The following is a 24,794-nucleotide window of genomic DNA, read 5'->3' as shown; positions in this document are numbered from 1 at the left end:
GGGAAGTGAGAACAACTGCAAGTCTGGCTGCTCACACTGTTGAGGAAAGTATGCTAAACTAGTGAGTAGGATGAGGCTGCGAAGGGAAGACCTGTAGCACACAGAGCTCCCCAGGAAGCCTAAACCCTGGCCTTCCAACCCAGGATGCTACTGCGCAAGTCAGACACGGCGCCGCTGAGGCTGCTGGGCGTTGTAGTCCATGTTGGCAGAGTCGCGACACAGTTTCTGAGTGGGCAGTGGTTGAAGTCTCTTTCACTAGGGCAGGGCTTTGGTTGTGGCCTCGTGTATTTCTGGGACGGCCTCACTATGTACTATAGGCAGAGCCTAGCGTCCGGAACGCTGGGATTCTGGATTACATATGCGCTCCTCGCTTTTAGCGCGACTTGCGAAGGTCTCCTTCCGGGTCTCTGCGGCGCAGCTCTGGCGTCAGGGTCAGAGGAAGTTCCGCCTCCGCGGTAGGGGCGGGGGGTTCCGGGCCCGGGCCCCGTTGTCCCCGCCCCGCGGTCCCCGCCCCTCCCCTCTTCTGGGCGGGGCCTCCTCGGTCTCCGCCGCGCGGGGCGGAGCTCCGGGCGGGTGTGCGGCGTGCTGCCGCGCCCCTGGGCTCGTCGCCGCGGGTCTTGGGGCTTCCGCGCAGCACGCGGGCTTGTCCATGGACCGCGCGGCCGTGGCGCGGGTGGGCGCGGTGGCGAGCGCCAGCGTGTGCGCGGTGGTGGCGGGCGTGGTGCTGGCCCAGTACATATTCACCTTGAAGAGAAAGACGGGCCGCAAGACCAAGATCATCGAGATGGTGAGTGCCGGCGCAGCGGCTCGCCCGCGGGTTGCCGGAGCGGCGTGGGCCGAGCGCGGCCCTGCGAGGGCAGGCTGCACGCGTGCTGATGCTTGGCGGTGTCTGAAAGAATAGGACGAACCGATGCTCCGAGACAACGACCTCTTGCTGCAAAACCTGTTTCTCCAGAGCTAATCTCAGATCCGCACCCGCCTCCAAGAGGTGCAGCTAATCCGATTCAGACTTCTGTTCAGGAGTCGGTTTTTTGTTTTTTGTTTTTTATTTTTGCATCCGGGCTGCCTTGAATTATGTTGTGAAAACGGCATCCTCAGTGTTTTTAGAAATGCCAGCCAACCAGTGGGATATTGGGCTCGCCCGAATATTTGAGTGGTCTTCCTTGTCTAGTGCTCTAAGAAGTATTCTTGTGTCCCCCAAAGCTCCTGCGTGAATCCTTAAAATGTTCTTTGAAGAATTACTTACAGCTTCGTTAAAATTGTTTGTCTCAAGAATTCCATGTGAGGTACATTTTAAGGTGACTTGTTGTCCCCAGGCTGGATGTGTTTCATTTGGGGTTTTTGTTTTGATGGTACTTGTTGAGCATGAGTGTCATTTCGGAACCAAAACATAAAGTTGACGATCTATTACTACTCTAAACACTATTTTAGGTTATTTGTGGGTTATTGGAGCTTATTTTCTCTGTATATTTCTGGTTGCAAACACTTTGTGTCAGAAGTTTTGCTGCCTGTATCAAGAACTTAAATGGCTCTGTACTCAAAATTTATAATACATCAGTGGGGGGAAAAAAAGAAGAAAGTGTATTCCTGTATCTTTCTGTATGTACTTAAGCTATCGACTGGTTTTTCACAAGATCTCAGGAAAGGGTTTGCTTTCGTTGTGAAAAATAATGAAGGCCCATCAAGACTGCCAACTTCACTTGTTGGTACCGTACAAATAGGTCCATCTTTGTGTGTACATATAGTGTGTTGTTTTAAATTAGATGTAATTTGTGTCTGACCTGCTGGTAGCTTTTCAATAAAAAATGTGAAAAGAGATTTTTTTTTTTTACTTTTGTAATTTTAGTTGATTGTTCCTTTAGATGGTAGATATATTAGAATGACCTGAAATATGGATTCCAGCTCTGGGTCTTTCTCTTTATAATAGTCTTATAATAGTCTTATAATAGTCTTAGGGTCTGCTGTGCCTACCTCTATGCCCTTCCTTTTAGAATTTGTAGAAACCTGGGGATAGCCAGATTCTGGTCACAGATAATATATAACTACCTAGCCAAGGTAGGCTAGGGAGAAAAAAAAATGACACCAGTTGTGATCTTCTGAACCCATGGCAATCCTTTTGCCTCAGCCTCCTGAGTGCAGGGTTGCATGCATGAGCCACCCTGCCAAGCAGGGCATTTTTAATTGAAAGACATTAGGGAATTGCTGGTGAGCTATGCATGCCATAGTGGAAATGTCCATTACCATAGCAACCTAGCTATCCAGAGAAAACCAATTAGCAGGCACATTAGAAGTATTCAGAGAGACAGGACAACCCGTTTAGCAAAGTTGGCTAGTGCTTTCCAAATTTAATTATCCCTGTGTGTGCTCCCTGACTCTGTATTAACATCTCCCTCAACTTACACATGGAGTTTTCAACATACACACCCCCCCTCTCTAGGGGGTATAGACCCCAGGGCTTTACACCTGCTAAGCAAGCATACCTACTTCATTAGCACCCCCGCCGCCGCCGCCGCCGCCCCCCCCCCGCCCCCTCGCCGCCGCCGCCCCCTTCTGAGGCAGGGTCTTTCTAAATTGTTTATCCCTGTCTTGACTTTGTTTACAGGTGTGCACCAAGGATTGTTTATCGTTGCCTTGAATTTGCATTCCTGCCTCAGTTGGGTTTACAGGTGTGCACCACCATTGCCAGCTCCGGATTTCTCTTTCACACCTACAATCTCTTAAGATTACTGATTAACTTGTCATCATCAAACACTTCCTCTGTGCATTTTATTTTAAGACAATATAGATTTACAGTAGTACGAACAAGTTTCCGCCTATATCACAAGCTAGTTTCCTTCGTTAACGCCTTGTATGACTCATTTGATACAGTTAATGAACAGACATTGACACATTAAATGGCCGTGGTTGGTTTTGGTTTTGGTTTTTCAAATTTCCTTCACTTTTACTCATGTCCTTCTCTGTTCCAAGAGTCTATCTTGGGTACCACAGCACACTTAGTCATCATGGCTCCTTATCTTACCCGACTCTGGTCCCAAGATTAAACCTCGGGACATGCGCTGTACCCCTCACCTACACCCCCAGCCTCCTTATCTCTTCTTGACTGGGGCACTTTCTCCGACTTGACTTGTTTTTGTCCCTCAGTCTCAAACTGTTATCGATAGGTAGTCTGTAGAATGTCCTTGGCTGGATTTCATCAGGAGGTTTTCTCATGATTAACTAGGGCTGTGAGTTTCCCAGAGGGTGACTAGCGAAGTGTTACTTTCAGCACATAGCAAGGGTTCATGCTGCCCCCTGGCCTAACTGCTAGCTTGTAGCTGTCTCCAGGGGAGGTCCATCTGTCAGCATTCTCCACGGTCAGTTGTTTTCCATCTCCTCCTCATGGAGAAGTAAGTTTGTGTTTCCAGTACAGAGTTACAGTTCACGTCCTTGGGGTAGAGTATCTGCATTAACTACCTGGGATTATTCTGTACTGGAAAGTTGTCTGTCCTCATTGATTTATACATCATACAGGCTCATAGGTAGCTGTCTTCTATTTGGAGTTAAAATTCAGTACTGCTTTATTTGTTGCTCATCTTGTTCCCGCTTGACCCCTGAGAGCTCTGTCAGTTGGGTCTTCTGTCTTTGTCACACTCCCAGCAAGTCCATAAATGTTTTCCAGCTGAAAATGACATGGTGGCTGCCCAGTAAATGGTGTGGCAAGAGTGACCAAGGCTAGCCTAGGTCTTCGGGTGGTGTTGTTTTGAGACAGTCTTGCTGTATTGCCTGTCCTGATAACCTGGATTTGATGCTCAGAATACGTGGGATGGCATGGGGATAACACCAGCTTGCAGGTTATCCTGTGATGGCCACATGCTCAGCCCTGTACCCCCTTCCCCCAAACAAAATAAAATAATAGATGTAATTAAAATTTTCTAATGATAGAATTTTGAGGCATTTGAAATTATATCAGTTTCAGTGGTCCTCAGATTTGCTGGTGTGTTGAAACAGGGTCTTTCTCCTTGTGTAGCTTAGGTTGACCAGGAACTTGAGTGTCCTCCAGCCTCAGGCTCCAGAATGCTGGGATTACAGGATTGCTCTATCCTGCCCAGATTTCCAGATTCCCTGCGCTATCAGGACAACATGGTCATTGTTGTCGTTAATTTCTATATCATCAGGGTTGTCTCCTGCAGCAGCAGCAGCAGCATTGGGTCATTGAGACAAGGTGAATTATTTCCTGCTGCTTGACACACAACCAACTTGACAACAGTTCAGGTGCCACCATGTCCTGTATCTCTGTGAAAAAACATTTTCAACGGAGTGTGTAGAAATGTGAATATATGTTAACATTACAAGTGAGCATTTACAATTAGATTTTTAAATTTCCTGTTCTGGGGATTGAACCTGTTGCATGCCAAGCAAGCCCTTTACAAAAGCCCATTTACATTTTTATTTGGAGACTGAGTTTCAGTAAATTGCCCTGGCTGACCTTGAATCTGCAATTCTCTTTCCTTGTCTCCAGATTAGCTGGGGTTACAGATGTGTATACCAGTAAGCCTGGGACAGTAGATTTTGATAAGGAATGATGACTCTGGGACTAGAAGATAGTTCAGAGGTTAAGAACACTTATGGCTTTTACAGAGGACCTGGGTTTGGCTCCCAGCAGCCACAGGATGGCTCAACACCATCTCTGACTTCAGTTCCAGAGTGTCCAATGCCTTCTGACCTCTTCAGGCAACAGACACACACACGGTGCACATGTGTGTGTTCAAGCAAAACACTCATACATATAAAATAAATAAATCCAATTTTTTAAAAGAAATATGATTTTGAATCACAACCAAGTGAAATGTTAGCTAAAAATACCAAAAAAAAGAAAACAAACTGAACAACAGCAACAAAAATCTCCAAAACAAGGTTTGATGCTTCTCATCAGTAGAACCTGTATCTAAAAACTCGTACTTGCGATGCTTGGATTTCAACAAGCCAATAGATGTTGGGGTTGTGCTTTTTTAATTTTTACAATTATTGTATGTGTGTGCATGATATGGGAGGGGCACACACATGCTCGTGGAGCTCAGAGGGCAGCTTGAGGGTCTGTGACGTCCTTCACCTTGGCCTGGACTCTGGTCACTCGGTGTGTGCTGCAGGTGCCTTTACTCCAGAGCCATCTTGTCAGCCCTTGTGTTGTCTTTTAAGGCAGCATCTTGCTATGAGGCCCAGGCATGCATGGAACACAGAATAGCCCTGCCTCCGCCTTCCAAATATGGGACAGAAAGCCATTTTTTAAACTGAGAATGCTCGTCATTGCCTTGTCCTAAATACTCTCTAATAAGATCCAGAATCCAAGAAGACTCAAAACAAACAAAAAGTCTGCTTGCTGGTGATGGAGTCATGTTGTCCTGGGGCCATGGAACTGCAGAAATTCTGTAGTGACAATATGTATACTTTAGATTCAACTTCTTTCTGCTTGAGGTGTTGGTTAAAGCATTATCTAACAGATTGTGCTTAACAAGAGTAAATCTTTTATTTATTTGTTATTGTATGTGTGTGTATTGTATGTCTGCACACATGTCCCAGCCCATCATGGAGGTCAGAGGACATGTCTGTGGAATCAGTTCTTTCCTAGCTTTACATGGGACCTGGGGGTGGAACTCAGGCAGCCAGGCTTCACAACAACCACTTTTAAAACACTAGCAATCTCCTCAGTCCCCAAGAGTAAATCTTTCTTTTAAATTCGGACACCTTCCTGGAGCAGGGGCCTGTGTCTCTAGTTCTAGATGGCCGTTTCTTGGACAAGTGCCACTCAGAATCAGCCCACAGAGAGACTGCTCCGGCAGCAGAGACAACTGAGTGGTTGGCCAAAAGCTTCCTGCTACCACATACACGTTTGCTTGGCTCCTGCTTAAGTTTTACTATTTGCTCAGAGTTGTCAAATTATATTTGTCTTCATAGTTTTTAAGACTTAAAAAAGAAAGAAAGACAGAAACATTGGAAGCAAAGTGGGGTGGGTTGTTTTTGTTTGTTGGTTGGTTGGTTTGTTTTTGTTTTGTTTTTGAGACAAGATTTCTCTGTGTAGCTTTGGAGCCTTTCCTGGAACTCACTCTGTAGCCCAGGCTGGCCTCAAGCTCACAGAGACCTGCCTACCTCTGCCTCCCAAGTACTGGGATTAAAGGTGTGTGCCACCACCACCCGGCCTCAAAGTGGTTTTCTAAGTGGGTGTACAGTATCTTTTCCCTGGCTTAGGCATTACCACTGTGACATTACTACATTACCCTTGTAGCACCCAGTAAGAATGAGAACACTGGGTCAAACAGCTCAGGACTCAGACCCTTGCTTTTCAACTTCTCAGTGGTGTGGCCTTGCCCAGGTTGCCTGCCCTCACTACACCTGAGCAAACTGTAACTTGGGAAGTTCTCTCTAAGCCGGGGATTGTTTTCCATGTCAGTGAAAGAAGGGTACTGTTACAGGCTGAGTGGGCCCTTTGTGGCTTTAGGATGGAAATCCAAACAGACTGCAGTTCTAAGTCTGAACCAAAGGCAAGGCAGAGAAGGCCCAGTGTAGGTATGTCCAACCCTCCTTCCGGGAGAGTGTGCATAGCCAGGCCTTCAACTTCACCTGCACCACTGTCCGTACACTTGGCTCAGTGTGCCTGTGCTTGTGTTCTGGACTCCTCTGCAGCCCCCCATGGACGGTTCTAGGTCAGACTTGTCATGGTCATGGTCCTCGGATGGAACCTGCTAGCCAGTGTTTTATTGTTGGGAAAGACAACCAACTGAAATGCAGGCGAAGACTGGCGTGCATGCCAGAGAGCCAAGGAAAAAAGCTCTGTTCAGGCTACAGCTCCCTTCAGGTTGGGAGTCCGCCAGCAGTGAGGCGGAGAGAGGCCCCTGGGTGCTCCCATTTTCTTATCATCTTGCCCAAATGTTTGTCCTTGAGCAGTCAGTCTTCCCTCACAGTGTTTCCCTTGAGAAAGGAAGTAGCCTCTTAGGAAGCCCCACCTACTCTCTCTGTACCCTTTTAACCTTCCCTCAGTATATCTTTTTTTTTTTAATTGAATGATAAAGACAATGTGTTTTTCTAGATTAGTTTTTTGTTCTATGCTTTTTTTTGTATTTTAAAAATGGTGTGTGTGTGTGTGTGTGTGTGTGTGTGTGTGTGTGTGTGTGTGTGTGTGTTGCTGTTACTGTTCCCAGCACTGGGGATTCAATATTGGAGGAAAGCATTCTATTTCTGAGCTGCACTCCCAGCCCTAGTGTTGACCACCCTTAGAACACAACCCTCACCTCATCGTTCCTCCGAGTTTAGGAAGTTACCTTTGTTTTTCTGTAATGAAAGTTTAAGCTGTATAAAGCATGGCATTTTCTGACAGGCATTTCTGACAGCATGGCATTTTCAGAGACATGTCTAACTTCTAGTCCCTTGTGGTATCCTTACAGGCTGTGATTTGGTTTTGTCCTGGAAAATGAACTGATAGCTGATAGCTTAGCAGAAGTAGGGGTAGTGAGAAGGAACACGTGTTGTCCTAGTAACAGAGGATTTAGAGATTAGCACTTTTAAATAGATTGTGCCTTCCAGGTAGATTGGCATCTGATGAAGATTAAGGAGGTCATTTGTAACTGGATATACCAAAAGATGTCACCATGATCTCCTTTGCTTTCAGGTCCTTAGTTTTCTAAGCTACTTATGAGGCAAGAACTAAGAAAGGAAGGGCAAGAGCCCAGATGGGCTACCAGAAAACTCTGTCAGTAGAACAAGAGCCACGGGGGACCACAGGACTCCAGGGAAGCCTGAAGGGACCACCAGGACCCCAGGGAAGCCTGAGGGACCACAGGACTCCAGGGAAGCCTGAGGGACCACCAGGACTCCAGGGAAGCCTGAGGGACTACCACATAGGTGGTTAACACTATAGTAGGGTAAAGGCCCAGTAGGGGGACTGAGTAGAAGAAGGGGCACCCCACAAATAAATCCATGCCAACTTATGTGGTTTGAATGAGCATGGCTCCGGTAGGCTCATATGTTTGAATGCTTGTTCCCCAGTTGGTGGAACTATTTGGGAAGGATGAGGACGAGTGGCCTTGTTGGAGGAGGTGTGTCACTAGGGATGAGCTTTGAGGTTTCAAAAACCCATGCCACACCCTATTAGCTCTTTCTTGTGCCTATGGATCAGATGTAAGCTCTCAGCTACTGCTCCAGCAAGCCATGTCTGCTTGCCTGCTCTTGTCTTGTGTTCCTAGTGATGGTCATGGACTCTAACCCTCCAGAACCATGAGCTCTAAATTAAACACTTTCCTTCTGTAAGTTGCCTTGGTCATGTTTTGTCACACCAATAGAAAAAGTAACTAAGGCAGTTTACTCCTCAAGTACCAGGATTTTACATTGTGAGTGTTTTTAATATGATGATTCATTTCAGATTAGGTAGAGCAACTCAACTGAGATTCATGTGAAGGTGGGCTCTTACACCAAGGAAAAGAACTTCAGCATGATTCAGCTGGAACTAGGAGCTGTATTTGTTAAGAAAAAGATAGTCCATGCTTTAGACTTAAGTTGGAGTGGAGGGAGGAGAGGAGAGACTGAGAGAGGTTTAAGTGTTTTAACAGTAGTGCTGTGTGTGTGTGTGTGTGTGTGTGTGTGTGTGTGTGTGTGTGTGTGTGTGTAATTACGTTTTTCAGAGACTATAACTTAGAACCAAGTTAGAAGATGAAGCAAAGTTTGAAAATTAAGTAAGAACTGTGAACTTGTTTCCTTTTGAAACTGAAGGTGGTTTATGAGGTACATTGTTCAAGGAAGAGGGAAATGCTGATAAAATTAAACCCAAAGGTCACAGACTTTTAAAAAAAAAATCTAATTTGTGAGAAATCCTGTCTTCAAGGAAGTAAGAGATGACCCTGATGGCAGAATTTGAGGAACAGCAATCAGTTAGTCAAGTTTGGAGAAAATGTGTTTTAAGACAAGAGATGTAAGTACGCTAAACTTTGGACATTGACCTTATCTTTATAGCTAACTCTCTTTCTGTGGTCTGAGCATACTAGGCAAGTACTCTGCCACCAAGCCACATCCCCAGCCTCTGAGATTATCCTGAATCCCCAAATTAGCAAATGTTCCAGAAATGTTTGTAGCAGGCTATATGACTTTGTTCTTCTAAATCACGTGGGTCATGCTTCCTTTGCATTATCTTCATGCCACAGTTAACCACACTTTCAACCCTAATGAGTTTGATATCCTAGCTAGTGAGCTTAGAGTTACTTCCTGAAACAATTACTGTTTTTTCTTGTTTCTTTTATTGTGTATTCATCTGTGTGACAGATGAGACCAGTTTCAAGCAAGTTCCTAACATTGTTAGTTTGTTCAAAAACTCTTTTCCTTTTTTTACTTTCTGTATTTGTACTAACAGCATAACCATTGATTGAGGGTTAAAAGGTAGGCATGTTTTTCCTCAGCAGAGCAGTGTTTACCACCTGGCTAAGGCTCACAAAAGCTGCTTACAGAAATCATGGCAACCAGAAAATATGGAACATTATTTTTTTTTTTTTATTTATTTATTTATTTATTTTTTTTTTTTTGGGAGACAGGGTTTCTCTGTATAGCTTTGCGCCTTTCCTGGGACTCACTTGGCAGTCCAGGCTGGCCTCGAACTCACAGAGATCCACCTGGCTCTGCCTCCCGAGTGCTGGGATTAAAGGCGTGCGCCACCACCGCCCGGCTGGAACATTATTTTTTAAGTGCAGTTCTCCCACTTACAGCCCTATCTCATATACACAGACTGAACCAGGAATCTGCAGATAAGGACCAGCAATCTGAAGTTTCTGTTTGGTTGTTGTTTTTTGAAAGGAATGTCATAACTGTAGTCTTAAGTTGGGATCAACTCATCCTCCTGCCTTGTCTCTCAAGGGTCCCCACAGATATGAACTCTCAGGTCTAGCCAGCCTTCTGCTTAAACAATGTGTTTTAAAGTTGTACAGGACTTTCAGTTCATTCTGTAGATTTATTATATTTACTTAAAAATATTTTGTGTGTGTGTGTGTGACACATAAGTGCAGATGCTTTCAGAGGCCAGAAGAAGGCATTAGATCCCCAGGAACTGGAGTTGCAGGCAGTTATGGACTGCCTAATGTAGGTGCTGGGAACTGAACTCAAGTCCTCTGGAGGAGCAGCCACTGTTCTTAACTGCTGGACTATCTCTTCAGCCACCAGTATTTTACTTTTTGATACAGCTGTGAATGGGATAGTTTCCCTGATTTCTTTCTTAGCATGTTTGTTATTGGTATATGGATAGAAAGCCTACTGATTTTTTAGTGTCTTAATTTTGTATACCTCTATTTTACTGAAAGTGTTTATCAGTGCTAAGAGTTTTCTGATGGGGCCGTTGTGATCTTTATATATAGAATCATATATCTGCAAATAAAGATACTTTGACTTCTTCCTTTCTTATTTGTGTGTCCCATTTATTTCCTTCTTTTGTTCAAGCTAAGGCTTAAAGTGCTATATTTAGTGAGTGGAGAAAGTGCACCCTTGCCTTAGTCCTGATTTTAGTGGAAGTGCTTTGACTTTTCCTCCCTTTTGTGTAAGTTGACTATAGGCACGTTGTATTTAGCCTCTGCTATGTTGAGATGTTTCTTCTGTTCCTAGTCTCTTCAACTGAATGGAGTGATAAACGTTTATTTTGAATTCCTTCTCCAGAGTTTCGTCTCATTTATTCTTTGTGGAAGAGATTACTATGTGATTAGTAATTTTTAAGACTTATGCTACCTTGATTTCTCATGCTGCTTATGTTTTTGTATTGGGGTTTATGCATCTGGAGCTCAGGCATTAGTTGGATTTTTTCTTTTTAATCACCTGTATTCTTCATTGGAAGTATTTGCAGTGTCCTAAAGGGACTAGGCTGTAATTGGGTTGTAGTTTTTTTTGTTTTTTTAACTCTTAATACTTGCTTCTACAGTGCTGGGCCAGGTTGCGTTTCCAGCAGAGGGACACATCTTCTCTAGCATTTGTTGTTTTATCATGACTGCCATTCTGACTGGGGTAAGATGGAATCTCAATGTAGTTGCTTTCTCGAGGCAGAGTTTCTCATTGCAGCTTTGGAGCCTGTCCTGGAACTCACTCTGTAGACCAGGCTGGCCTCGAACTCATAGAGATCCGCCTGGCTCTGCCTCCCAAGTGCTGGGATTTAAGGGGTGCGTCACCACCACCCCACGTGTAGTTTTAATTTTGCATTTCTCAAATGGTAAGTGTGGTGGTTAATTTGCTGAAGGGGCTTTGTGTGATTTTTAAAAAATAGATAGCTAATAAAATCCAGAATGAATTTTGTATGATTAAACTGATGTTTATCTCTGAACACACAAGAAATTGGCATTACTAAAATCTAGACTAGGGAGCAAAAATTAAAATAAACCTGGGGTCTGGCATTGTAGCTCAGTTGGAGAGCTTTTGCCTGGCATGCAGGAAGCCCTGGGTTCAATCCCCGTCATCCCATAAACCAGGTGCTGTGGCACACACTTGTCACCCCATCAGCACTCAGAGTTCCAGGCAGTAGGATCCAAGGTTCAGCACCATCACCAGCTATATGGAACTGTGTCTCAGAAAACGAGAGGAGGAGGGAGGGAGAGAGGGAGAGAGAGAACACGAACAGAGCTTCAACTTGTAGAACTGTAGAAAATTTCACAAGGTTTTTGGCTTAGCCTTAATTCTCATAGTAGTTGAAATCTTTCCTATATGGTTTTGTGTAAAATCCTTTATTTACCTTTTCTTGCTTTAAAGTTAATTTAAGCATTGAAATCATTTAGAGATAATTAGGATACATAAAAGAACGTGTATTTTTAAATTTTGATTCTGCTGGGACCAAAAATGGAACTCAGGGCCTGGCGTATGCTAAGCAAATACTCTCCCATTGGGAATTTGTCCCCATAATTATCTAATTTTAATCCTTATTTGTTGATTGATTGTATTATTTTGAAACAAGGTCTTGCTATATAGCCACATAGGACCTCAAATTCATAATCTCCCTGCCTTAGCCTCCTGAGGACTGGTTTTGTTGCCAGCGGTGCAGCTTTGAGGAACCCCCTCAGAGCCTGAAGGGCTCTGCTTGGGCCCCAGGTACCTCAGCAATAGCTGTACATTGTGATTTGGGGGTGGGGAAACTTTTTTTAAAAGACAGGTTCTTGCTATGTACCCTCAAGTGGTGTAGAAAACTGTAGTCAGGACTGGCCTCAAACTTGCAATCCTGGTAGACTCTCAAGTACTGGAACTGATCTGGGGCCGTTAGAGCTGGTTAGTCTGCAACTAAATTTAGAGTGTGTGTGTGTGTGTGTGTGTGTGTGTGTGTGTGTGTGCGCGCGCGCGCGTGCGCGCGCGCGCACGCTGTTCTTGTTCTTTTTCTTTCTTTGTTTCTAGTCATTTTCCTTATCCAAAGAATTCTGTCCTTGAAGAGGAGACTTACTTACTAGGTACATTGTGCAAGCTTTCAGATGGATAAGGGACATTTCTCAAGGCTAGGTTGGTGGCTCATGCTTATAATTCTAGTACTTGGGAGGCTGAAGCAGGATGATTTCTAAAAATTCTAGACTACTGTGGGCTACTCCAGGCTAGCCTCAGCTACTGCATGAACTCCTGTCCTAATATAAAACAAGGAAGAGGCGGAGGAGGAGGAGGAGGAGGAGGAGGAGGAAGCAGAACCAGAGCCGTAAAACCAAAACAGCAGGAAGACTCTTCCCTGTGCATGGGTGAGGAGAGTTAACTGTAGTTGATGGAAGGGACCTTCCCTGTGCATGGGTGATGGGAGTTAACTGTAGTTGATGGAAGGGACCTTACCTGTGCATGGGTGACAGGGAGTTGCACTGTGGTTCATTAACCATTTAATGGTCTGTGGTGCCTCTCAGAGGGAGGACTACAGTCCTTTAGCAGGTGGCATGGTCCATTATGTTGAAAATAATGGGTGTCAGCCAGCAAAATGTTGAAACCAGAACCAAGAGAATAAGGCGGCCCTTTCTCTTGTCTTGTGTCTTCTAATCTAACTACATATTGTGCCTTGGGCTGATAGGCATGTGCCACAGCATTGGCATTTTCACTGTTTATTTAAATGAAAACCATACCTGAGAGATTGTTTTGCTCCCATTAAAGTGTCAGTCATGACTGGGCAGGTGGCCCTCGGGAGGCAGAAACAAATGGAACTCTGTTGACTTCCAGGCCAGTCAGGGTTACATAGTGAGATTCTCTGTCTCTAAATAAATAATTGTTAATTAAACAAGCAAAAGTCATTAAAAACAACAGACAACCCAAAACATCCCAGCAGTCAGGAAGATGTACAAGGTGCAGGTTTTTGTCAGCAGGTGGCAGGCTTCTCCTGCAGTAGACACAGTGTTGATGCACTTTTTATATGTGTTGCTGGAGATTGAGCCAGAAGCCGAGGCTTGCTAGTGAGGCAAAAGCTGTCTGCTGAGTTACCTCTCTGGCCCTGGTGTTAGGTGCTTTGATTGTTTCCTTAGTATATATTCATTGTCTGAAGGGCATGTGCTCGTTTTTAAAGACAGGATTTGATGTGTAGCCAGGCCTTGTCCTCACAGAGATCTGCCTGCTTCTGCCTCCTGAGTGCTGGGGCTGAAGGGGTGAGCCGCCATGCCTGGCAGGTTAGTGCTCTTGTGTAAGCCCTCAGGGTTACTTTAACAAGTAAGCTATAAACTTTTAACAAGTGTGACAACAATTATGGCAGACTTAATTGTCTTTTGGTCATTTTGTTTTACATGCTCTTTGCCTTCTCTCCCTCTCATTATTTTTTTTTAGTCTACTTGAATAAGAAAGATACAAAATTGTCTTGTAGTTGATGAGGCGTTGCTTAATCGGTTTGGTAAGTTCCTTCTTGTACAGAGGTGGAAGCAGATAGTGTGACCTGAAAAGTTCTCTGTTCTCCCTTGTCTCCTCTGCCTTGTCCCATCACAGAGCCTCTCGTGTATGGCCCCATGTGCCCTTCTGTTTGGGAAGTTACATTGGAGACATCATTAAGAACCCTGTAGTCAGATCCGTCCCTGGTGCATGGGCAGGCTTCTGGGAATCCGGTGCCTGTGGTGTGACACCTTGCCCAGCCTTGGTGCAGTGGGAAGGGGCTTGGACCTGCCTAGGCTCAGTGAACTGGGTTCTGCTGACTCCCCATGGGAGACCTTGATTTGGGGGATGTGGGGATGTGGGGTGGCTTGGGAAAGAGGGCTGGGGGTGAGAGAAGGGAGGGGGGTCTGGATAGCAGCAGGAATGAGTAGAAAATTTCTTAATAAAGAAAAATAAAATAATAATAATAATAATAAAAGAACCCCGTAGTCAAAGCCAATTGTGGTATGCCCACCTGTAGTTCAAGCTACTTGGGAGTCTAAGATACAGGATCTCTTGAGCCAATGCATTTGAGAAAACAATAAATGTTATAACAATAATACAAACACCATATTTTTTAAAGATTTATTTATGTATATGAGTATTATTTATGCATATGAGTTTTGCCTGCATATGTGTGCCTGGTTCCCAGGGAGGTCAGAAGAGGGTATCAGATCCCTTGGAACTGGAGTTCGAGATGGTTATGAACTGCTGTGTGGGTGCTGGGAACAGAAGCTAGGTCCTCTGCAACAGCAGCCAGTGCTCTTACCCCCTGAGCCATTGCTACAGCCTTCAAATCACCATGTTCTTATATCCAGCTTCCTCGGGAACAGCAATCAGTTAGTACATCCTCCAAGGTCTTGTCAAACTGTTATAATTCTAAAAGAACAAATGAGTCACTAGACGGATTCTTACAGAAGCAGAGAGGAACCAGTTGAGAACCTCTAAGCCTTGTAGCATGCTGAAATATAAAAACTGAAACTTCCTGACGTTAGTTAGCATTAGAAGAAAAAAAAAAAAGTCAGGTATGATACAGGGCACACCATAATCCCTGCTCCCAAGGCTAAGAAAGGTGGGTGGTAAATTCAAGGCCTGCACCTGCATAGCAAAACCCTGTCTGTAAAATGAAAAAAGAAAAGAAAAAATGAAAGAACAAAGGAAGGGAGTGAATAGAAGACAGAAAGAAAAGGGAGACTACAATGCACTGGACTGGAAAGCCCTAGAAGGAGCAGCTCAGTCTCTTTGGGTTGACAGCATGGACTTAGCATCAAGCACATACTGCATTATCTACCTAACTGAGTACATCTAGCTCTAATTATTAGCATACCTGTCTTTGACTTCGGCTGAGTCCGGCTGCCTGAAACTCAGGTAATTGCTGTTTCCAGGTAATGTTAGTGACAAAATCACCACAGAAAATAATGCAAGAAAATCACCTGCGATCCCACCCTTCATCTCTGATCACTTAACGATATTTGATCTGGCTTGTATTGGCTGTTAGAGCGTTCAGTTTAGTTTCTAGCTAGAGCATCGAAGACTTTAGAATCTGTAAGTGGAATTAGTTGTGTTCCATCTTCTTGTGCTTTTTTAATTTTTATTTTGTTTTTCTTGTGACAATCTCCCTGTGTAGCCCAAGCTAACCTGTACTAAATTTAGTGATCCTTCTGTCTCAGCCTCCATTGCAGGCTTAAATTGTCTTTTTTTGTGTGAGGGATCTTCCCAGGGCCTCCTGCTAACTAACTGAAGCACATGTGTTTCCACTAAGCTGCACCCATAACCAGTTAGCCATGCTTGTTCTGTGTTGTTGCCGTTGTTAGGTGTGAACATCTTGCTGTGCGGTGAGTTGTCTTTGTGTTCTCCATTCAGGTATGTCAGATAGGATACCCTGAAGTATGCTTTCTCTTGGGGACAGCCAGCCCGCAAATAACGACAGGGAGACTTACGATTAATTATGGAAGCTCGGCCTTAGCTTCGGCTTGTCCCACTGGCTCTTATAACTTAAGTTAACCCATATTTTTATTAATCTACATTCTACCACGTGGCTTTTACCTCTCTCCCTCTCTGTGTGTCTGACTTGTTCTTCGCCTCTATTATCCCCTTCCTCTCTCTGCCCGGAAGTTCTGCCTGTCTCTCCTGCCTAGCTATTGGCCATTCAGCTTTTTATTACGCCAATCACAGCAGTCCCTCTTCACAGCGTACAAATATCCCTCAACAGTGCACCAATAGGAACAGCTTACCTCACGTTTTTACTTAACATGCCCTGTACAAAATAGCAATCTGTAGCAGCAGTGTTTCTTCTCAGCAGAGTCCGAACTGTGCTGTGGAAAGTCCAAGATATAAAAACGTTTTCATTTGCTTCTGTGTCAGGCAGAATTTAGCTGCACTAAAATGGAGACAACATTTTGAAAGATGCAAATCTTGAAAGACCAGGACATGGTGCATTTAGCAGGAAGCATAGAAAGCTTTTTAACTAAGAGAAAAGATGTAAAGTGTTAAAGACTGTGTTTGAACTTATCAAAGGAAGATTGAAATCTGAAGCCACTTAGTTGAGATTTGGGGGAAGGTTGTAATCTCTTGAGATGGAGTCTGTAGACTCCCTTCCCCTCCCCTCCCCTCCCCTCCCCTCCCCTCCCCTCCCCTCCCCTCCCCTCCCCTCCCCTCCTCTCCTCTGTGTGCACACCATAATCCACCAACCAGTTTACCAAGTAGGCTAGGCTGGCTGGTCACTAAGTTCTTGAGATTACAAGTATGTGTCACCATACCCAGCTTTTTGAAATGGAAGTTCTAGGGACTGAACTCTGGTCCTTGTATTTGCTGACCAAGTCCTAAGAAACTTTTTAGTAGCAAACTATGAAGTAATGGTTTTGGTTTTGATTCAGTTAAATAATTTGACAGGCTAAAGGCTCTGAGTAGTTACTCAAACACACAAATGGATTTCGCTTTCTCCGTTGATAAAGATAACCATACTTGCTAGTAAGATAAACATCCTGTTACTGGTTCAGAGTGTGAGAAAAAAACCTGGCAGACAGTTAAGTCCTGTCCTGTGTAGAAACCTCTGCCCTTTGGCATCTGAATTCCTGAGGTAGTACTTGCCATTAGGAGGGGTATGGGTGGTTTCGGCCAGGCCAGTAACAGTGCAGAGATGAAAGTCCACTCCACTGCTGAAGAGCCACCTCTGTGGCTTCCAGCTTCTTTCCAGCCTTCTCAGAAAACACTGGAAAAGCTATTTAGACGAAACCGGGTTTGTGTTGCTTGTTTTGTGGTTCTGAGGTTCAAACTCAGGGCTTCATGGATGCTAGGCTGATGAATTACATCCCCAGTGGCCAAAATTGTTTGTTTTCAATTAAAATTTTCCATACAATACATTTCGATCACTGCTCTCCACCAACTCCTCTCAGACCCTCTGTACTTCCTACCCACTCAACTTGGTTCTTATCATTCTCATCCATGCTCTCCCTCTGTCCCTCTCTCTACTTCTCTCTATCTTTAAACAAAAAACAAGACAACCAAAAAAAATCAAAACAAACGAGAAAAAGACCAGTAAGACCAAAAAAGGCCAAAATGACATAAAGGTAATAAATATCTTAGTTTCTCTGGATTCCGTATTGCTTCACTGTGAAGAAGGGGAGGTGTATGGAGTTCTCTCCGGCTAACCTGATTGGATTAGAGTGCTTGTCAAGGTCATTTGCATGCTTCAGGACTGGCCATGCAGAAGCCCTCAACAGATGTATACTCGGTCTTCGTTAAGTCTAAGCTCCTCAAGGAGGGGTTTTTATTCCTATGTTTTAGACAAGGTTTTGTGCTATGTAGCCTTTGTGGCTGGAGCTTGAGACAATTCTGCTGCTCCTGGGTGTGTTGTGGGCCCCTGGCTCCCAACACAGGTCTTGCTTTGTTATTTGTCGGGATGCATTTCAACTTTTCTAATTATGGACAAGATTGATGCTATTTGCTGCTGACTCTCACTTTTAAACACACCATTTATTTCTCAAGGAAATCATTTCTTTTCTAAAACTCAGGCTATAAAAGTGGGCTGCTGGTGCTGCCGTGGGTGCTATCATGGGTCCTATTTTAGACTTTCTGTGCTTCCCATACTGAATCTGTTGCTGCTCCTTAGCAGCTGCATGCCTTAACTCACTTAGGAAATGAAGGATAGTGGCATATGATAGGCAGGGTGGCAGGGATATTGAATGAAGGATGTCCACACACTTAGAATTTTGTAAAATTGTTTATTTATTCATGTCATTTAGTTACTTATTTTTTCACTTCTTGGAATCAGACCAGGGCCTCAAGTATTCTGTGTGATCACCCTGTGTACTCAGCCACACTCACACAGAAGCTGGTAAATTGTGGCTACTTACAGTATTTTGTCTTATTATTTCTAAGACAGGGTCTTACTGTGTTGCATCGAATGGCCTAGAACAGTGACCCTCCTGCTCCTTCCTCCTGAGTGCCAGGACTATAGGCTTGAAGCACCACATCCAGGATGGTCATTTCTAAGAGCTTTATACATCTGTGTTTCATGTGTGTGTCAGCGTGCATTCACTGCTGGTGCTGTCTTGATGTGTTTGTGGTACTGGGACCAGAGCCCAGGGCTCTGTACATGCTCAACAGACTCTGCTTCCCAGCCACAGCCCTGTCCCTTACCTGGCCTGTGTTTTGGACTTTCATGTTTTGTTACGGTTCCATGTTTTGTTTTGTTTTTGAGACTGTATCTCATGGAGCCTAGGCTGGCCTCCAGCTCCAGAAGAAGATGACCTTGAATTCCTAATCCTCTTGCCTCTCCCTCCCAAGTGCTGGATCGCAGGCGTGTGTCACTGAGCCTGCCTCTCTCCTGTCTTAAGAATCAACTAGGTCTTAGTCTGTATTTTTTCAACTGTGTCTTTGTGCACAACCATATTTCCTTGAGATCAGTTACTAGACACCAAGTGGTATGTGGAAGGAATGTTTCTATCTACAGCTTTCAGGAATATTTCAAAATATTTGTCTAAGAAGGTATGGAGGTGTAACTCCCAAAGTCCTCTGTTAAAGGAGGTAATCATTAGGGTAGAGTAGTTAGCGGGTTTTTTTGTTTGTTTGTTTGTTTGCTGTCCTTGAATTCCCATCACTAATTAGATATAATAGGTCTTCCTCTTGGAGAAATGTGTTGTTAATGAACCTTATTAAATCTTATTACAGTGAGATAGCAGTGCCTGGGGCTAGAGAGATGGCTCATTGGGTGAAGCCCTTGCCACATAAGACTGGATTTAGGATTCCCAGCACCCATGGAAATGCCAAGCAGTTTTGGTGACCTACCTGTAATCCCAGTACCGAGGAGGCAGATAACAGGGATGCCCAGGTCAAGCTGGCTAGCTCACCTCGCTGAATAGTCAGGCTCTGGGTTTAAGTGAGAGAGTCTGTCTCAGTAGTAAGGAGGAGAGCAATTGAGGACATCTGAAGATGACCTCTGGGCTACACAAGCCCCCCCACCACCACCACGCATGTGAATATGCACACAGCAGCTGGGTGGGGGTGGGATGTCTCTGAGTCCGAGGCCAAACATAGCAAGTTTCTACATAGCAATTGTCAGGGCAGCCAGTGGTATGTAGTGGGACCCTGTAATTCCCCACCTGTCGTCGTCCCCTCCCCCCCCCCCGTCCCCGTCCCCGTCCCCGTCCCTGTCCCTCCCCAAGGCAGTCCAAGGACTCTTGTGGAACTGGGGACTTGTAGTGGACAGTTCCCGCCACTCTGGAGGCAGAGGAGGCGTGAAGATCACCTGGACCCGGGAGCTTGAGCCCAGCCTGAGCAACAACATAATTGAGATCCTTTCTCTAAAAAAAAAAGAACTTACTATTTCACAAAGTTTCATTACTAAAATACAGCCTGGCATTCACTGTCTCTGAGCACAGTAGAGCGAGCTGATAGAAAAAAATATTTACATGTATACAGCTTAACCATGTTCCTGATGATAAAGCTCCCCACAGCCCGTGTTCTACCTTATCTAGCAGGCCCTGGCACAGCATTAGCATATTGCCATCCTGCTGCTCAGTTAAAAAACCAGACTGGTTTTGGTTTTAAAGGAAAAACATTTTATCTCTTTAGCCCCCTTTTTAATAACAACAACAAAAACTCTCATGTTGTGTTCCCCAGGCTGACCCACAGAGACTCGGCGATTTTCCTGCCTCAGATCCTTAGTAGCTGAGACTACAAGTACACACTGTTATACCTGTATTTTCCAGTTTTATAAGAGTTTCATAGTTGTGGCCTGGTTTTATTAAAATTGACCAAAAATTCCTGGAAGATATAAAGAAAATATAAAAGCCACCTTAAATCCCACTGGAGTAAAATATGTATAATGTGAAAGGTACCATTTTAGTCACACTTAAGGATACAGTTTGGTGACACCGAATGCATGTCCGTTGCTGTGTCCCATCACCACAGCACACCACCCTCAGAACTGTTTTCATTTAAAAGCTGGAACTCTGCCAAACTGAGCACCGGCCTCTAATCCCCCTTCCCTGGCCTCTTATCCCCCTCCCTGTCTCCAGCGGCCAGACTCCCTCGTTCCACTTTGTCTTGAGTAGAGCATCCACCAGATGAGTGCACACACCACGGTGCAGTGCAGTCAGAGACAGGGAAGGGGCGGCTGAAGAGTGACACAGAGCCGTTCCTCCTTGGGTTGCAGAGCTCGCAGCTCTCAGCCGGCGTGTTTGCCCAGCTAGTTATGTTCTGTAAACTGAATGGTATCAAGCTGCGAGCCAGCGAGCCTGTCACCCATAGCAGAGTGAGGCAGGGTTCCGCTTGCGTCACAAGACTGTTTGCATAAGGCTTAGTCAAGGCTCTGGGAGCCGCCCTCCCATGCACCTTGTGCTATATTAGTGCTTCTCAGACAGGAAGAATTTTCTTTTGCTGGTGCTGCCGTAGCGTGTCCGGTTACCTTCAGAGTAAGTGCTCACTGTTCCTGAAGACATGAGTTCTGGTATTTAACTGGTCGTGGTTCTCGTCTGGTTCTGTCTCTTATTGAAACTTGGGCCATGTAAATGTTCAGAGTAGGAAGTAAAAGTAGACTAAAATGCAGCGAAATGTAAAATTCTTTGTAGTTTGCAAAGGTCTAAGTGTGTAAAACTTTCAGATGTCTTAGGCTCAATAACTAAATTTTACACTCTGATTCTAAACGTTTTATATTTAGACATGTGGATGTTAGGCAAAAGCAAAGTACTTTTGGAAGTCAAGGGTAACATGTTCCGTTGCTATGTGACTTAATTTTGCACAGAGTCACGTGAGTTTGTAATGGCTGGTAATAAAGATTAATTTTTATGCCTGTGAGCCTTACCCAGGACATTATAGACTGTAGTTATACTGGTATATTTTATGAATTGATAAAGGCTAGATTTCTAATGTAACAACTAGCATATTTAAAATTAAGATTCAGACATGGTAGGACTGGGGATGTAACTCTATGGTAGACCTTTTGCCTAACATGTATAAGTCTTAGGTTGGAAACTCAGAACCTCCAACACATATCCTTAAAACAGAACATGCATACCACAGTAAGCTCTGGAATACTTGCGGCTGTGTCAGATTTCTTTTGAGGTAAGGTCTTATGATATAGTCTGTGTTGGCCTCTAACCTCCTAAGTGCTTCCTGCAAGGAGGTGCCACCATACCTGGCTCTGCATTACATTTAAATAATTAAGTTTTCCAGGTTTTGTATAGCTTCTTAAAAGTCGACCATGCAACAGACTGTGTGTGAGCAGCTTGCTTAGTCTTGCTGGGTGCTGTCATCTAGGAGAAAGAACAGGACAGGAAGAAGTCAAAGTATGTTTGGGGTCAGCAGCATGATTTCTGTGGGCCATAGTTTACTCTCTTGAAAAATACTGTTGGGTTTTAGAACCATAGGTGTTGAGCTGGAGGACTACATTCTGAGCTTACAAACTATTTGTTTTCACAATTATCCCTAAAATCTGGACTGCATTTTCTCATTTAAGGAAATTGGCATAAATTGCCCATCCTGAAATAGACAGTCTCTGAATTATTTTTCCTGTTTCCTCCTACACCTTCAGCTGCTCAGTTTCAGTTTTGTTTATTGTCTGTGTCGAGAGTGTTTCACTTTCCAGTCTGTGTATGTTTATTTCTGTAGAGAGAGAATTATTTAAATGCAACAAGGAAATTCCTACAATCTTCCATTAAAAGTGAATTTATAGTTTATATTTCCATGATAATCACCCTCAAAATTTGATGTCTTAATATACTGAACTTAAGACAAATAATATTGGTTAGTTGAGAGAGGTGCAATAAAAAACAATGAATTTACCAGGGACAGTTAATACTGTTGCAGGAGCCCTTTCCTTATTATATATAATAAGATGTACATTTTCTCAGGTAAGAGACACAACACGGTGTACCATGTAAAATTTCATTACCTTATCATTGTAATTTTCATGTTTCCGCAAACATCAAAACTAAAGAGTCACTATTTAAAAGTCATGTTAATCAATTTATTTTTTCTACTTTCCTATGAGACAGAGTGCAACAAGCCTTTAAAGATATGCAGTTTACACTAAGATACTTTAAAGTCTCTTTTAAACCAAATAAATTGCTATTGTAGACAGATTGCCCATTTTATTGATTTTTAAAAACTATAGCCTTTACGGTAACTAAAATTCTTACATAACAAATTTAAGTGAAGTTCTTACCTCTTGCTTCATTCTTTAGCCTTGTTCTACACATTCCTGTGTTAACGACCTTAGAAACCTTAAGTTCATACTGAAAGTACACAAAGTAATTGTTTTCTGGTTTGCAAATTTTTCTAGTTCATATTTCAAGGTTCCAAATTTAAAGACTTTATAACTTCCTTCAAAGAGAGTTCATAGTTCAAGGGTAGAGCTTTCTATTTTTGAGTGTGTCTTCTGCACCGGCTGTGTTTTCCAGCAGCTCTTCTCTTGAGGCGTCTGCCACAGATGACCGTTGGCAGAACAAGCTGGAACTTTATATGTACCAGGTGTAGGCTTACAACACTGCTGGTTAAAAATACTCTGCCCTGATACTCGGTCTCTTCTTTCAGCGAGTCCCAGAATGCTGACACTATGTCTTTCTGTGTGTGTTTACACTTCTATAACAATACAGGTCTCAAGACATGTGTGGGCACTGCAGGATCCCATTCACACGGGTTTACTTCAGTGAGTGGAGGTTAAATTTGGTCACATTGGTGAGCACTCAGAAGAAGGAAAGCTCCTGGGTTGACCTTAGCAGAGCATATGTGACGTACTAAAAGCCAGCAGCTGCTGAGTGTATGGTTGTTTGCCTGTAATCCCAGCATTTGAAACAAGAAGGCAGGAGGATTGCCACTGGACGATCAGCCCTATCTGTCAGTCAGTTGGGAAGGGTCTGATGTGGGTGCTGGACATGGAACTCTGTCCTTTGCAGGAGTAGTGCACATTCTTAATGGCTGAGATGTCTCCAGCTCCCACTGGCTTTTTTTCTTAATCTTTATTGATTTCTAGTTTTATGTCATGCTGAAGATGAAGTCCAGGACTACATTCTAGGCAAGTCCTCTACCACTGAGCTACATCTCCAGCTCTTCAGTAGCTCTTTTAAAACAGGGTTTTGACCATTAAATTTTTGCTTACCTGGAGTAAGGTAAAATTAAAGTCATTGTGGGGGAAATTAGTAATCTTCTCTAAGATTTGTACTATAGGACAAAACCAGAATAATTATAAGGTATTTTCTTTTGATTTAGTGGATATAAAATTTACCCAGCAGCCTCCTAGAAAAATGCTCATTTCATTTGATAGACACGTGTTCTGACTTTGTCCCAGACACTATGCTAAGTGCAAACACAACACAGACTTATACACACAGAAAAAATTTTAACGTAAGAAAATTGAGTGTGGAGAGGGAAGGGCTTCCTCAAACTCACCTAGCTGAGGAACCATTTACAGTTGATGGCTGCTGGAGGAGGTCACTTTTCCCCAGACACTTGACCACTGGGGGCTCCCACACTCCAGTGGGTGACCTCATGCACATACACACTTGACCACTGGTGACTCCCACACTCCAGTGGGTGACCTCATGCACATACACACTTGACCACTGGTAGCTCCCACACTCCAGTGGGTGACCTCATGCACATGCACACTTGACCACTGGTGGCTCCCACACTCCAGTGGGTGACCTCATGCACATACACACTTGACCACTGATGACTCCCACACTCCAGTGGGTGACCTCATGCACATACACACTTGACCACTGGTGGCTCCCACACTCCAGTGGGTGACCTCATGCACATACACACTTGACCACTGGTAGCTCCCACACTCCAGTGGGTAACCTCATGCACATACACACTTGACCACTGGTGGCTCCCACACTCCAGTGGGTGACCTCATGCACATACACACTTGACCACTGGTGGCTCCCATACTCCAGTGGGTGACCTCATGCACATGCACATTTGGGCAACACTAAATAGACGCAGTGGGTGAATAAATACATAAATAAATAGCTCTTGGAAAAATACTTTTGTATATTATGTTTCTTCTTTTAATTCCTATGTAGATTTGGCCCTATCAACACACTTTACTTACCCTTTGTGTACAATAAGTGTTGATAATATATACTTGCAAAGCCAAATGTAGTTGAAGTTTTTTCTTCAGGTTTGTGAAACCCCGGCAGTCTGACTTATAAAATAAACACACAGACGCTTATATTATTTAAAAACTGTATGGCCATGGCAGGCTTCTTGTTAACTCTTCTTATATCTTAAATTAACCCATTTCTATAAATCTGTACCTTGCCAGGTGGCTCATGGCTTACCGGCATCTTCACATGCTGTTTGTCATGGCGGCAGCTGACAGTGTCTCCCCTCTGCCTTCCTGTTCCCTCAATTCTCCTCTCTGTTAGTCCCGCCTATACTTTCTGTCTGGCTACTGCCCAATCAGTGTTTTATTTATACAGAGCGATATCCACAACAGCCAAACATGGTGGTTC

At 44.0% G+C, this 24,794-nt stretch overlaps 1 protein-coding gene across 4 annotated transcripts in view; it reads left to right on the top strand.

Moving 5' to 3' along the window:
- Positions 1-529: 529 nt before the first annotated feature.
- The window catches only part of Nt5c3a (5'-nucleotidase, cytosolic IIIA), a 40,002-nt gene continuing 15,737 nt past the window's right edge, over positions 530-24,794 (top strand). The window contains exon 1 of one of the 4 annotated variants that reach the window (XM_028861518.2): positions 530-787. Coding sequence is in view for 1 of the 4 variants with exons in the window: in XM_028861517.2 (XP_028717350.1) it covers positions 650-787 (138 nt within the window). In the remaining 3 variants the exon portion in view is untranslated. Of the gene's footprint in view, positions 788-20,683; positions 20,748-24,794 lie in introns of those variants that run through there. The other 3 variants (XM_028861517.2, XM_028861519.2, XM_028861521.2) reach the window with 3 other exon arrangements.

The sequence above is a fragment of the Peromyscus leucopus genome, chromosome 3 (genome assembly GCF_004664715.2).
Source record: "Peromyscus leucopus breed LL Stock chromosome 3, UCI_PerLeu_2.1, whole genome shotgun sequence".
Lineage (NCBI taxonomy): Eukaryota > Metazoa > Chordata > Mammalia > Rodentia > Cricetidae > Peromyscus > Peromyscus leucopus.
This window is presented reverse-complemented; position numbering and strand designations above follow the sequence as displayed.